The 14,848-nt window shown below is 38.2% G+C and overlaps 1 protein-coding gene and 1 long non-coding RNA gene across 3 annotated transcripts in view; one reads left to right on the forward strand and one right to left on the reverse strand.

Annotated features, from left to right (window-relative positions):
- Nucleotides 1–14,848, forward strand: part of LOC132209591 (uncharacterized) — a 128,016-nt gene that overhangs the window by 44,261 nt on the left and 68,907 nt on the right. The gene's annotated exons all lie outside the window — the stretch shown is intronic.
- The window catches only part of cdh17 (cadherin 17, LI cadherin (liver-intestine)), a 111,759-nt gene that overhangs the window by 17,991 nt on the left and 78,920 nt on the right, over nucleotides 1–14,848 (reverse strand). For both annotated transcript variants that reach the window (XM_048529621.2, XM_048529622.1), the window contains exons 13-14: nucleotides 8,330–8,574; nucleotides 4,606–4,733 (exon numbers count right to left, since the gene is read on the reverse strand). In XM_048529621.2, the coding sequence (XP_048385578.1) occupies nucleotides 4,606–4,733; nucleotides 8,330–8,574 (373 nt within the window). The remainder of the gene's footprint in view (nucleotides 1–4,605; nucleotides 4,734–8,329; nucleotides 8,575–14,848) is intronic.

Raw genomic sequence — 14,848 nt, forward strand, 5'->3', positions numbered from 1 at the left:
GAAAGTATTGAATGAATGACAAACTCCTATGAGAGGCAAGTTTTTTTTTCACAGCATGGAAAATTAGAGGCATGAGCAGGTGAATCAAATTATTTATTTTAATGAAAATATTATCTAACAAGAAAGTTTCAAAGCATAGGAATGGTCCTTGAATTCTCCAATTTATATTTATTTTTATTTTCCAATCTCTTCCTCCTTCTTGCTTTATGATTTGCCTCCTCACTTCAGAGCAATTCCATGGAGGTGTAGGAGACCATTACTATTGCAGACCCAGAGCTCGGAGCATCACAAAGAGTAAACTGCATGCATGCCAATTTCTGATTTTAGCAATCCAATTCAGTTGAAAACTAACTTTGTGGTCATATCTACACTGGAGGACCAACACTGTAGAATCCGTAAAAAGAGACATTTTGGCATGGGGTGGGCATGGAGCAGCACTGAAGAGAGTTGAGCCTGGGCTAGGGCGAGGAAGAAGGAGGAGCACTGGACAGACTGGAGTAAGGTGGGGTGTAAAAGAAAGTTCAAACTTTGCCAAGGCAGCTGAAGTCCTTGCTGACAAAATCAAGAGACAGTTATGTGGAGGAGGAGGATCTACTAATTGTTAAAGTTATATTGAGTCGGTTGTGATGTTGGTTTGTGATCAGATTCTGCATGAATCACTCTGAAGTGTTTGCTGTGGTCATGTTGGTTTCAAACAGAAATATGATTTTTTTTATCAGTTTGTTTTAGATTGAATTTTAGATTACTGTACATGAGTGTTGTGCTTCACATTCACATTTGTGTCTTGTTAAAAAGGCTAAACAATCCATGCACTGATTTGCACCAAGTTGATCTGCAAGCTGACTCTAAGTCTTAAAATACAATGCTGATACTGTGTGAGGCAAGAAATGATCTTAGAAGTCATAAAGAGCTAACATGATATACCAAGAGGTATAACTTTTTATTTTGAGATCAAGATTTTATTCATTCTTAGGTTGTGGGATCATTGACAAAGCCACCATTTATTTTCAATACATAATTGCCTGAAATGATGGTGAAATAGTATGTACACTGAGTGGTATGGTAAGACATTTTAACAGCCGAGAAAACCACATTAGGGCAGAATTAGGATCCCATTAAAACTGGACCAGGTAGAGTCTGGAGCATTTCCTTCCCTGAAGAACCAGTTAGATTTTTAACGACAATTCTCAAATTATGACTCATTCAAAAATTGATATAAAACAGGCAAAATGCTGGGAAGTTAAAATCACATTTTGATACATGAGGATGCAAGTTCTCCTTAGAGATCGAAAAGTAATGCTGAACTGAAGAAAATTATCTGGAATAAAATTTTAAAAATACCGAGGCTTTAAAAATATCTTTTTAAACACATGGATTAAAACTTGATCTGTAATTATGCCATCATGTAAGCAGATATTAAATTGTATTAATCAAAAATATTTGGAACAAAATAAAATCAAACTGAATAATAGCAGCTTATAATTAAATCACACCTTTCAAATAATGAAATAGCCAAAGACACCTCACAGGAGCATTATACAACAAAATATGATCATGAACCACATCAAGAGAAGGCTTAGAATTTCACTAAGTCAGGTAGATATGGTAACATTTTTTAAAATGGTGGTTGGGAACCAATTGTGGGATTTCTGACCCTATGCCTGGGGCTTCACTCCTTCAGGACTGTCTTTTGGGGCTGGTCAATGTTGCAAGCTCACACCCAACTGGCTCCATTACAGAAATAGGTGTGGCATTCTTCTCCGCAATGTTCATGGAGTTGAACCAAATTTTGTAAGAGTCATGATTCATCGCTCATCAGGGATGAACAATAACATAGAACATAGAACATAGAACATTACAGCACAGTACAGGCCCTTCGGCCCTCAATGTTGTGCCAACCTGTCATACCGATCTCAAGCCCATCTAACCTACACTATTCCATGTACATCCATATGCTTGTCCAATGACGACTTAAATGTACCTAAAGTTGGCGACTCTAAAGTGTTCCATTCCCTTACTACTCTCTGAGTAAAGAAACTACCTCTGACATCTGTCCTATATCTTTCACCCCTCAATTTAAAGCTATGCCCCCTCGTGCTCGCCGTCACCATCCTAGGAAAAAGGCTCTCCCTATCCACTCTATTTAACCCTCTGATTATTTTATATGTTTCAATTAAGTCACCTCTCAACCTTCTTCTCGCTAATGAAAACAGCCTCAAGTCCCTCAGCCTTTCCTCGTAAGACCTTCCCTCCATACCAGGCAACATCCTAGTAAATCTCCTCTGCACCCTTTCCAAAGCTTCCACATCCTTCTTATAATGCGGTGACCAGAACTGTACACAATACTCCAAGTGCGGCCGCACCAGAGTTTTGTACAGCTGCAGCATAACCTCTTGGTTCTGGAACTCGATCCCTCTATTAATAAAAGCTAAAACACTGTATGCCTTCTTAACAGCCCTGTCAACCTGGGTGGCAACTTTCAAGGATCTGTGTACATGGACACCGAGATCTCTTTGCTCCTCTACACTGCTAAGAATCTTACCGTTAGCCCAGTTACTCCTACCAAAGTGCATCACCTCACACTTGTCTGCATTAAACTCCATTTGCCACCTCTCAGCCCAGCTCTGCAGCTTATCTATGTCTCTCTGCAACCTACAGCATCCTTCGTCACTATCCACAACTCCACCGACCTTAGTGTCGTCTGCAAATTTACTAACCCATCCTTCTACGCCCTCATCCAGGTCATTTATAAAAATGATAAACAGCAGTGGACCCAACACCGACCCTTGCGGTACACTACTAGTAACTGCTCTCCAGGATGAACATTTCCCAGCAACTACCACCCTCTGTCTTCTTTCAGCAAGCTAATTTTCAATCCAAACTGCTATATCTCCCACAATTCCATTCCTCTGCATTTTGTACAATAGCCTATTGTGGCGAACCTTATCGAACGCCTTGCTGAAATCCATATACACCACATCAACCGGTTTACACTCATCTACCTGTTTGGTCACCTTCTCAAAGAACATGCATGAGGGAGCCTTTGAAAGTTGAAATCAAAAGATCTGCCTCACACACTCCATGCCAAAGTATGCCCCCAAAATCTCACCTTGCCTCCTCGTGCCACCATGCTAACGTATTGCACTTTAATGCTGAATCACACACTATATAGAAGCAAAACATCTCGACTGCATGACAGTTGCTTGAGTTAAAAAAAAGTTTTCTTTTGAAAGAGAATTGTTTATAATTTTCCAATATGTTAAAATGAATATGTTTTGTAAAGCTCCCTTGTCCCACCATGTGATAAAAGCATCAATTGTCCAGATATTTTAAGCTGCAATATTTGCAAAAGCAGGGGACTTGAGATCACTTAACATCTGTGAAAAAAAATGTAAAATCGAGATATTAGACAACTAGAGCTGTCATTCAAGCTGGAGTGCTACTGTTTCAACAATTGAATGATGTCTGGGCTCTTTGACAAGAATACAAAGTTTGTTGTGGGGGCATGATGGGTCATGATGATATCTACATAACCATACTTTGGAATGAGTTGAGGAGTTGCCCAATTTTTGGAGGGAGGTGTGCGTGATGGGAGGAGCAGCATACATCAGGATTGAAAGTATATGGAGGCACGGGCATATATGTGTTGATTAGGAAGTAATATAGAAATGGTATGTGGAGGGTATGGATTTGAACTGCTGGTCTTTTTTTTAAACAGCTGAGATGAACAGTACTAAGGTGGATTTTTTTTTTTAAAGTCCTATCTCTACAGTCTTCAGCCCTTGAAACTGTGCACAAACCTTTGCAGAGTTGGTTGACCTGATGTCAGCAGGCACCGAGTTCCCTTCAATAAATATCTCATCTCATGAACTGGTGTTTTCCAAGGTGGAGATGTGGAACTTACAATTTTCAAGACAGGTTTCAGGGATGAAAGTCCAGGCCATTAGCTCAAATAAATAAATGTTTGGACAAAAAGGTAGGTTTTAAGGAGAATCATAAAAAATAAAAATGAAGTGAGAAGGTAGAGAAGTATTGGGAGTGAATTCCAGAGCTCAGGGCCTGGACAATTTGGGACATAGTTACCAAATACACAGTGTTTATAATTGGGAATGTACAAGAAGCCAGACTTCAAGGAACACAAATAGATTAGAAGTTGTGAGCCTAGGGGAGATGACAGAAAAATGCAATGAAGGGATTTAAAAACAAGAATAAGAATTTGTAAATTTGTTAAGAACAATTTTTGTACTGTGGTGGCGGTGGAAACCTGAACAAAATGTAATATAATTGAGTTTTGAAATCCCATCATACATATGTGTTGCCACAGAACATTGTTTAGTTATATTAATCCGCTGTTGTTCCTCCATAAGGTTCCTCCATGATCAGAAATGGAGAATGGTATCTCTGGTGTAACCTCAAATTTGTTTTTATTTTACGGAAATTAAGGGATGTAGAAAAAGTGAAGGGTGCTGGAGTTGAGGTAGAAGGTTAGCCATGATCTTGTTGAATGGGAGAGCAGGCTTGAGAGCAAGCCTACTCCCACTTCAATCCTCATGTTCATTTAGTCTTATTATTCTCCTCTTCAAAGCACGAGTGTATAGATCTTACCTTTTTCCATTGCAGTAGCCATAATCTTAAGATATTTTTGCTTTTCTGCATCCAATTCATCCTTAACAAAGATTTCTCCAGTTTTAGAATCAATCCTGAACCATTCAAGTGGATCTTGTAGGCTATATCTAAATAATCAAATGCAGATCATTAATTTTGTTTCTCAACCCAAATAATCTCCATCTGCCAGCACCAGGCACATGGTAAAATTTAAGCAGTTATGTTTAGATTTTCCCAAAAAATCTGAAATGGTATTTTGACAACAAAAGAACAGCTAAAGGGTAAAATGATTTTTAATAAAAGTTACTAAATGTACTTCAATTTAGAATATTTCTCTTCATTGTAACTTCCCTTATTATATAGATACTGCTTAAGCAACAAAATGTTTGCAGCTCACTCACATTGACTATTGTGAACGCCATGACATTATGAGTAACGACCATATTTAAGGATACTGGGCAACAGATGGTTAAAATGGGAAGAATTCTAAATTTCAGTGGCAGGCTTATCCCACCAGATTCCAATAATAATCCAACCTGGCTGGTCAAAAGCATCAGTGCGCTGAAATATCACCTACTTTATATATGTATTATCAGGCTTGTCACAGAAGAATGATTCATATCCTGCTACTCATTGACATACACACCTGCTCCACAATTTTAAAAAATCTTCTTGCATTCACAGAGAATTTGCACCACCCTTTTGCTATTCTTCCTGACATTGCCTGTTTACATAAGTATAAAAATAGCTCTGCTCTTGGGTGTAGGTTCCTGATCTTTCACCAACAGGCAACCTATTGTGCATCCAGAAAATATGCCCCTGAACATCTAAGTCATAGTTTAGTGGTTATGCCCTCAGATATCAGATGCTGTTACCAAGGATATCAGATTTCAGGCACATTGACCTGAATAATAATCTTAGATATCTGAACTATATACATATTGACACATGGCAAATCAGGTTAGAATGCATGGCTAAACGACCAGTGTGGGAGAAGTTGGGTCCAGTTCATGGGGCACTAGCATTAGTGCTAGGGAAAGTTCAATCTATTCCAGAGGGACAGTCTACCTGAACTTGTGCCCCGTGCTGTTGCTAACTGGGCAAATAGGGAAGTAAAGAGGATTTTTAAACTAAATAGTCAATGGATAAAATCTGGGAAAATATGATAAATCAAAGAGTAGAGCCAAGACAAAAGAGAACATTACTATTGGAAATGACAAGTAGTCCATGACAGAAAGGAATAGAGCATATAAAAGTCAACCAACAGTTAAGACTAGAATTTCCAAAAGGATAAAAGTAAAAGCTCTGTATCTAATTGTTCATATCTAAATATACATAGCATTTGAATCAAAACAGATAAACTGAGAATGCAAATAATACAATAAGGTAACCATTACAGAGATTATGGCTGCTGAATGACATGAATAGGGATTTGAATCTTGAAGTGTACAGGGCATTTAGGAATTGTAGGTAATTAGGAAAGGATGGAGAGTCTCTCTATTAGTTAAAGATGATATTAGTACAATAGAGTGGTATGACCTAAATTCAGGAAATGAAGATGTGAAAGCAGTTTGGTTGAGATAAGAAAAAATAAATGCTTAATTGTGGGGGTGATGTACAGACTCCCTAACAATAAACACACAATAGCTTGAAACATGAAGGAAGAAATAATGAAAGCTTGTCAGAAAGCACAGTAATAATCACGAGAGATTTTAATCTATATATCAACTAGAAAAATCACATAGGCAAATATAGCTGAGATGAGAAGTTTATATATTTTTGGGATACTTTCATGGAACAGCATTTTCTGAAGTTTACCAGAAGACAGACTGGACTGGTAATAAGCAAAGAGATAGACTTAATTAAATGTCTCAAAGCAAATGAGGAGGCAGTAACTACAAGATATTTGAATTTTGTGTTCAGCACGAGAAAGAGTAGAATGGGTCCAAGACTACCTGTTAGAATATGAATAAGGTCTCATAGCAGAGCCAGCTAAAGTGATGGCAGATTAACTTAAAGAAAGGATCAATAGAGATTCAGTAGCAGACATTTACAGGAATTTCAGAAGATACAGAACAGATACATTCTAAAGAGAGAGAGATAAAGTCCAAGGGATGGAGCCACTTTCCCCGTAGCTAACTAAAAACGTTTAAAAAAATCAAACCTAAAGAAAAAGCATATAATTTTGCAGACAAGTGGCAAGCCAGAAGTTTGAACAGGATATGAATATAGCAAAGAATGACCAAAAAAATTAATAAGTAGGGAAAAATTAGAGTACAAGACGAAACTAACCAAAGACATAAAAACAAAATTTAAAATAGAAAAGCATTAACGAATTTAACATTAAATCACAAGAAGTGGGAGTGGTGAATTAATAATGGAAAATAAGTAAACGGCAGATGATTTGAACAAGAGTTATGTATTGGCTTTCACTATAGTGTACACAAATGACATTCTGGAAGCAGTAATTGATCAGGAAGTGGAAGAGAGGGAGGAAACTCACAATTACTAGCGACGTGTTACTAAGAAAGTTCTTGTAACTGCAGACTGACAAGTGTATGGTCCCAATGACCTTCACCCTGGGATCTTAAAGAATTTATGACTGAGATAGTTGATATATTATTTTGATTTTCAAAATTTCCTTGATTCAGGAATGATTCCATTAAATTGGAAAAAAGCAATTATAACTCCTTTACTCAAAAAGGTAGGGAAACAGAAAGCATGAGGTTACAGGCCAGTTACATTTATATCTGTGATAGTGATTGATATCTCTGGCATTTCCTTATTCCTATTAGAAATTCGCTTGCCTCTGCCTATAATGAGTCCACATTTGTATTTGCTAATCTTTCACTTTCTGTATACTTACAGAAGCTCTTACTGCTCATTTTTTATGTTTCTCAATAGTTAATTTCACATTCTATTTCATCACTTGCAGAAGTCATTTGATAAGATACTGCACAAAAAGCTAGTTAATAAGATACAAGCGCAAATGTTGGAGATTGTTTATTAGGATGGATGGTGAGTTGGTTAACTAATAGAAAACAGAGACTTCAGATAAAAAGTCTATGATACTAGGCTTTAAAGAGATGTATATTGTCCTTTTTTGGAAGAGACGTTTTAAACCATAGATGGAAAGCTGTCTCTTCCAAGACAATAAAGTAAACAGCTTGTGAGGCCTTGGGGTTTTCTCTTTCTATGTTAGAACAAGAGACGCAGCATGAATGGGTAGAGTCAGACTCCTATAGAACGAGCGTTTTACTTTAGCTTTCAGCTGTTGTTTGGGTTTTGTAGTTTATTATGGAAGCAACTGTATATCTCTCTTGGCTACAGCTAACTTTCTGAAAAATAATTATGCAAATATCCAATCTTAGATTCTTATGTCCAATGGGGGACTTTGAATTCAATAAAAGCTTGGAATTAAGAGTGTAATGATGACCATGAATCCATTGTTCATTGTTGGAAAAACTCATTTGGTTCTCTAATATCCTTTAAGGAAGGGACTAGCATCCTTACCTAGCTTTGGTGACATGTGATTCCAGACCCAAGCAATGTGGTTGATTCTTGACTGTCCTCTGGGCAATTAAGGATAGGCAACAAATGCTGCCTAGCATGAATGAATAAAAAGAGGAATTTCTTTGAGGCTGTAGTCTTGAATATCCACTAGCATTGTGCCCGTGTAAACCTTTAAATATGTTTTAGTAAGCAGAATCTGACTATTTAGTACCTCACTTCACCACCTTCAGGATCTTTGGCTTCCACTTTAAGCAAGGTATCACCCCTGGAGGCATTCTCTAATATCCATGTTCGATACGAAGATTCTAAGAACTGTGGTGGTTCATCAGTATCAGTCACATTAACAATCAGGAAGGTGAAAGAGCTTGAGTTGTACTCCACGCCTTCCACAAGTGGTTCCGGATTTGTGGCATTGATTTTTAACTTGTAAAATGAAGACTCTTCAAAGTTTAGTGGCTGAGGGAACAGACAGTAAAAACAATTAAATAACTCAAATGGAATAAGTCTCTCCATTCCTCAAGAGAATTGAATTTCAATAACAACTTTGAGGTTCACACATTCACCGCTATTGTTATACCTTGCTGGGGTAGTGCATTTTGCAAATGTAAACATTTTCTTGCTGGGCTTCAAATTATGACCAATATTCTCCCTACCAAGGTCTACATCAGCCTACATGTTCAACTGCAGCTTTTTAAACTAATATTCATATTTCATCCCATTCTCTTCTCTTTGCAATTCTGATTTGAATGTTCTAATTTCCATCCTTTTTAATTCCATTCCTTGTTGTCTTAATTCCAAATCCCTTGCCTTACCTTTTTCTGTCCTTTCCTTCTCCTTTTCTTCCAACCCCATTTTCTTAATTTTTCTCCTACTGCTCATGCTCCTTTTACTATAATTGAATATCATTTGATTCTGACGCTTTGGTAACTGAAGTATTTGGTCTCTCTAGTATTTCCTCGATGTTAGCAGTTGAATTTCTCTGCTGTTCTTGAGTTACCAAGCAATGCTACTTCCAGTTTACCAATTACCACCAATTCAACCAACCTGAGCTTTGAAAGTTTCCTTGAGACTGCCTTTGACAATGCTCCCATTGCCAAGAAATCCTTTGCCAATTCCAGTGCAATGATTTAATTGCAGTACATAATCCAGTGCTTTCTTTCACCTTTGTTATTTAGTAATACCTCACAAACAAGCCCCAGAATCTGTTACACTCACTGGGTGGAGTGTTGGAAATCAAGTCCTGCTGTTGCAGGAGTTATCACAAAAGCTTTTTTTTTAAAGTATGAACAATTCCCAAATTAACTGGGTTCTTAGATCCGGATTGACAGAAAATATGGGCCAGGTACCCAGACTCAGGGAGAATTGCTATAAATAAATAGATTCTAGCTACAGATAAACAATTATGAGCCACCAGCAACAACTGTGCTCATTAAAACTCTAACTCCCCTATATACTCCACTGTTGCGCACACACACACGGACAGTCACAGACAGGAAATGAAACATGGGGGTGATGGCTGGTGGGAAAGACTGGAGGGTTCACCGAGATGATCCTTTTGACTTGTTAGAACATGTTGCTCCTTGATTTTTCTGAAAGGTGGCTGCTTCACATTTATAAAATCTCTGACTTCCTTGTTAAATATCATAGCCTACAGGAACCTCTGAGATAAAAATATACTGGCCTTTTTCAGGCTTATTGTGTCTTTTCTTACTTCAGAGAAAGGAGACAGCTTCTGCTGTTGCAGAGACCCAATTACTTCTCCCAAACATTCATACCTGCTAAGCTGTTCAGCTACCTGGGAGCCAATGACATTGTTGTTGGCAGGCAGAAGGCCTTTGTCATCAATTACTGATCACTAACCCACAGATCAATCAGCTACTTGCTGCCAGCCAAAGCTCCATTCACACACAGTCCTTGGCTTCAGGTCATCTGCAAATTGACATCCTAGAAAAACGCCTGTTTTAAATACTTTTGTGAAATAACCACAACTCTCCAGGGTGAGAGTTCTAGATGTTCACTAACCTCTGCAAGAAATTACTTCACAACTCAGATATAAATGACAGCCTCCCCTTGTGCTGTAATAATGTCCCTTGGTTATATATTTTTCACTCATGGAAATATCTTCTCAATATCTACCTCAAAATCTTGATCAGAGATAATGGGAACAGGAGATGCTGGAGAACCCAAGATAACAAAGTGTGAAGCTGGATGAACACAGCAGGCTAAGCAGCATCTCAGGAGCACAAAAGCTGACGTTTCGGGCCTAGAACCTTCATCAGAGCTCTGATGAAGGGTCTAGGCCCGAAGCGTCAGCTTTTGCGCTCCTGAGATGCTGCTTGGCCTGCTGTGCTCATCCAGCTCCACACTTTGTTACCCGAAATCTTATCTGTTTTAATATGATCACCCCTCTTTCTTCTAAAATGTAAAGAATAAAGGCTTTATCCGCTTCACTATTCCTGATATGTCAACTCCTTTTTCCCAGGAATCAGCCTAATTAATCTCTATTGAACGGCCTCCAATGCCACCATATCCTTTCTTAAACACAGGAACTAAAATTTCATAAAGTACTCTAGGTGTGGACTCACTGATAACTTGTACAATTGTAACAAGACTTCTTTACTTTTAAACTCCAACATCGTAACATTAAAATCCAAAACTCTATTTGTCTTCTTAATTACTTTTATGTTAACTTCTTGTGCTTCATGCGTAAAATCACCCAGATCTCTCCTTGCTGCAATTTTTTGGGAGCCTTTTTCTCTCTTTTCCTCTCTCTTTAAACAATGGCCTGCCTTTTGATTCTTCCTATCAGAATGCATGACCTCACGCTATCTACATCAAACTGCATTTAGTAAATTATTGCTCACTCACTCAACTTTTCTATCTCCCATTACAGGGTTCTTTGTGTTCTCATCAAAAAAACATGTCAGCAAATTTGAAACATTGCTCTCTGCTCCCTCCTCCAAGTCATTAATAAAAATAGTAACCAATAGAGGCCCTAGGCCCTGGTGTTGTTGCACTAGTTACTTACTTCTATCCTGAAAAGGATCCATTAATCCAGACACTCTGCCTTCTGAGTGTTAACCAATCCTCAATCCACACTAATAAATTACCCTAAAACTGAGAGTCCTTACTTTTGTGCAATTACCTTTCATGTGGCACGATATTGAATGCCTACTGGAAATCCAAATACCATTATACCAATTGGCTACTGTTTATCAATTTTGCTTATATATCCTCAAAGACTTCTCACAAATGTGTCAAACATGATTTTCATTTTACAAATCTATGTTGATTCTGCTTGTTTTTAATCAATCTTTTCTAAACGTCCTGTTATTACTTCTCAAATAATGGATACTAGGATTTGCCCAATGACAGATTTTAAGCTAACTGGCCTGTAGTTTCCTTCCTTCTTGAATAGGGGCATCACATTACCCATTTCCATTCCACTGGAACCCTCTTGAAATTTGTGATTTATGGAATATTTTTCCAAATGCCTCCACTATCTCTGCACCTACTTCATTTAAAACCCCTGATGCAGACCATCAGATCCTGATGACTTATCTGCCTTTAATCCCATCGGTCTGTCAAATACTTTGTCCTTTGTGATGGGTCCATGACAAGATCTTTTCTCTCACTAGCGCCTCACTTATTTGATATCTTTGAGATGTTTATAGTGTAGTCTACCATGAAGATTGACGCAAAATATTGTTTTAAATTATCTGGTATTTCCCTATTCCTTGTTCTTATTTTCCCAGTTGCACCCTTACAAAGGGCCCACACTTACTTTAGCTACTCCATTTTTATTTACCCATAGAAGTTCTTGGTATTTGTTATTATTATATTTTCTGCCAATTTACTTTCATAATCAATTTTCTCCCTTTGTATTAGTTCTTTAGCCATCCGTGGCTAGTCTCTAATAAAAATTTCAACATTCTGCCCTATCAATTGTTTTAACCACGTTGTTTTTAATTGGGTACTCTCCACGACCACCTCTGTCAGCCAGGTTTTTTTCACTTTGACTTTCTTTTTGACCAGAATTATTTTTTGATGAACATTAAGAAATATCTGCCACTGCTCATCCACTAACATCTCCCTTAGTCCTTTTTTCTCGCCTACTTACAACAAATCTTTCTTCATATCTCTATTAACATGCTTACTCAAATTGAAGACAATGATTTGAGAGCAAAGTTGCGTACCTTGAAACTGAATTTGAAATTCTATCATGCCAAGATTGCTACACCCCAGAGGATCCTTAGCAGTGAGATTTCTTATTAACCCTTCTTATTATAAGACTGCCGATACTTTATCTTTACCTTACATTAATATATCTAAATTAGCAGGCTCCTGTGTAAACTTTGCAATATATTCCTCATGCGCTCCACATTTCTCTTCCATGCCACCATTGCCCATCTGACTTATCCAATCCAAATGCAAATTAAAATCACCCATAAGGAGTAGAAGTAGAAGTAGACCATTCAGCCCGTCAAGAATGCTCTGCCATTCAATGAGATAATTGCTGAATGATAATCCTCAACTTCACTTTCCTATCTTTCCCACACTGCTCTTGATTCCAACTACTTAGTAAAACTTTGTCTATCTCAGCCCTTGAATACACTCAACAGTCCAGACTCAATAGCCATCTGAATTCCACGGCCAAAGAATCCTACAGATTCACCACCATCTGAGAAAAAATATAGTTACCATCTTTAACATAGCAAAATATCCCAAAATACTTTATGAAATCTCATCGACAGGTATGACACTGAGCCGCATATGATATTGTAATAATTAATTTGACTCAGAGATAGATTTTAAGGAGAGAAGTGCAGAGGTGCTCAGAACAGCATTTCCATGTTACCTCCGTCTACTTTCCCAAGGTGCTACAGAAATCCAGAATCACATTTCACAAGTGGTTAGTTGCAACGTACTTTACATACAAATTAGCAATAGGCCACTTGGCCCCTTGAGCCCACTCCACTGTTCAGTAAGTTCAAGGCTGACCTGATTACTTCACATTCCAGCTTATCCTCAAGAACCTTTCACCCCCTTGCTTCCTTTGGGATATCATCGACAAATTTGCTGAGCACTTCATCACTAAAAATTTCTTCTTTGCTGCCCGGCTAACAACAGCCTGGTGATGGGAAACCCAAGAAGGTCAACCTCAGACAAAGGGAGGAAAATGTTTCACTTGGAGCAAAGAGTAGAGGCAACCTGTAAACTAATTCAATTATGAAAGCAGATTCTATTGCACAGGATAACAAAGTGTGGGGCTGGATGAACACAGCAGCATCTTAGGGGCACAAATGCTGACATTTCGAGCCTAGACCGTTCATCAGAATTTTTTGTTTTCTGATGAAGAGTCTAGGCCCGAAACGTCAGCTTTTGTACTCCTAAGATGTTTCTTGACCTACTGTGTTCATCCAGCCCCACACTTTGTTATCCTGTGCAATAGAATCTGCTTTCATAATTGAATTAGTTGACAGGTTGCGTCTACTCTTTGCTCAAAGTAAAACGTTTTCCTCCCTTTGTCTGAGGTTGACCTTCTTGGGCTTCCCACCACCAGGCTGTTGTTAGCCGGGCAGCAAAGAAGAAATTTTATCTTGGATTCTCCAGCATCTGCAGTTCCCATTATCTCTTCTATTGCACAGGACATTGTTGGAGAGAACAGAATTCTTGGAATATCTCTGGTTCACTGTTGAAAGCCTCAAACCAGCTAACTCAAAGATTGCAGAGGATAACAGTTCACCCCTTCCTCGCCCAACCTCACTCTGAACTATTTCCAGGTTAGTACACAAAATCACCCAGTGCATAGACTGCACATTACATACCCAAGAAAATTGTGATGCTCTTTTTGTAACCTCCATTATTTAATAACTTATACTGTGTTCTACAGTGAGGCAATTTTTCAGTGGCATGTATATATCTCCCATTCATGACGTCCTTACCTTGCCATTCCTTATTTCCATCTAAACTGATTCTACATTTTGAACTATGACAACTAAACCCCGAACCACCACTGCCCTGATACCTTCCGTTATTAACAGAGATACCTCACCTCATTTTCCTTTTTGTCTATTGTTCTAGAACATCAAATGCCTCTGGATATTGAAGTCCTAGATTTGGTCAACTTACAACCAGGCTCCCTGTAACAGCTTTCAAGTCATAGATACTTATCAAATCATCTACCTTGTTAAGAATGCTGCATGCATTCAGAAAAAGGTTTTAACTTTGATCTTTTTTAAGCCATTGTTACTGTTGTTCTAATTTATCCTGCACTCTCTTGCATAAATTTTCTACCCCGTCTGTCACAGTTTGATTATTGTTTCTCTCTTCAGCACACTGCGCCTGTGATTTTTTGTTTCTTTTTGATTTGTTAAACTTCCCTTTGATTAGACCCTTGCCCTCTCTCCCTCCCACTAATTAGATGAAACCCATATTTGCATCCCCTACTGGTTCCAGAATGGGACGAATGAAGCCCCAATGGAATAGATGTCTCTTTCCCTAGTACAGATGCCAATGCCCTAATGAATCAAAACATATTTTCCCACATGAATCTTTGAGCCACACATTTAATTTACACTTATTTCCCTTATGTCAATTTGTATCTGGCACAGGTATGAATCTTGAGATTCAGAACCATTGTGGTTCTGCTTTTAAGTTAGCCTCGAACTGCGTCAGCAGAACCTCATTCCTAGTTCCATCCATGTTCTGTACCTACTGGATCACGATA

Source organism: Stegostoma tigrinum, chromosome 5, assembly GCF_030684315.1.
Source record: "Stegostoma tigrinum isolate sSteTig4 chromosome 5, sSteTig4.hap1, whole genome shotgun sequence".
Lineage (NCBI taxonomy): Eukaryota > Metazoa > Chordata > Chondrichthyes > Orectolobiformes > Stegostomatidae > Stegostoma > Stegostoma tigrinum.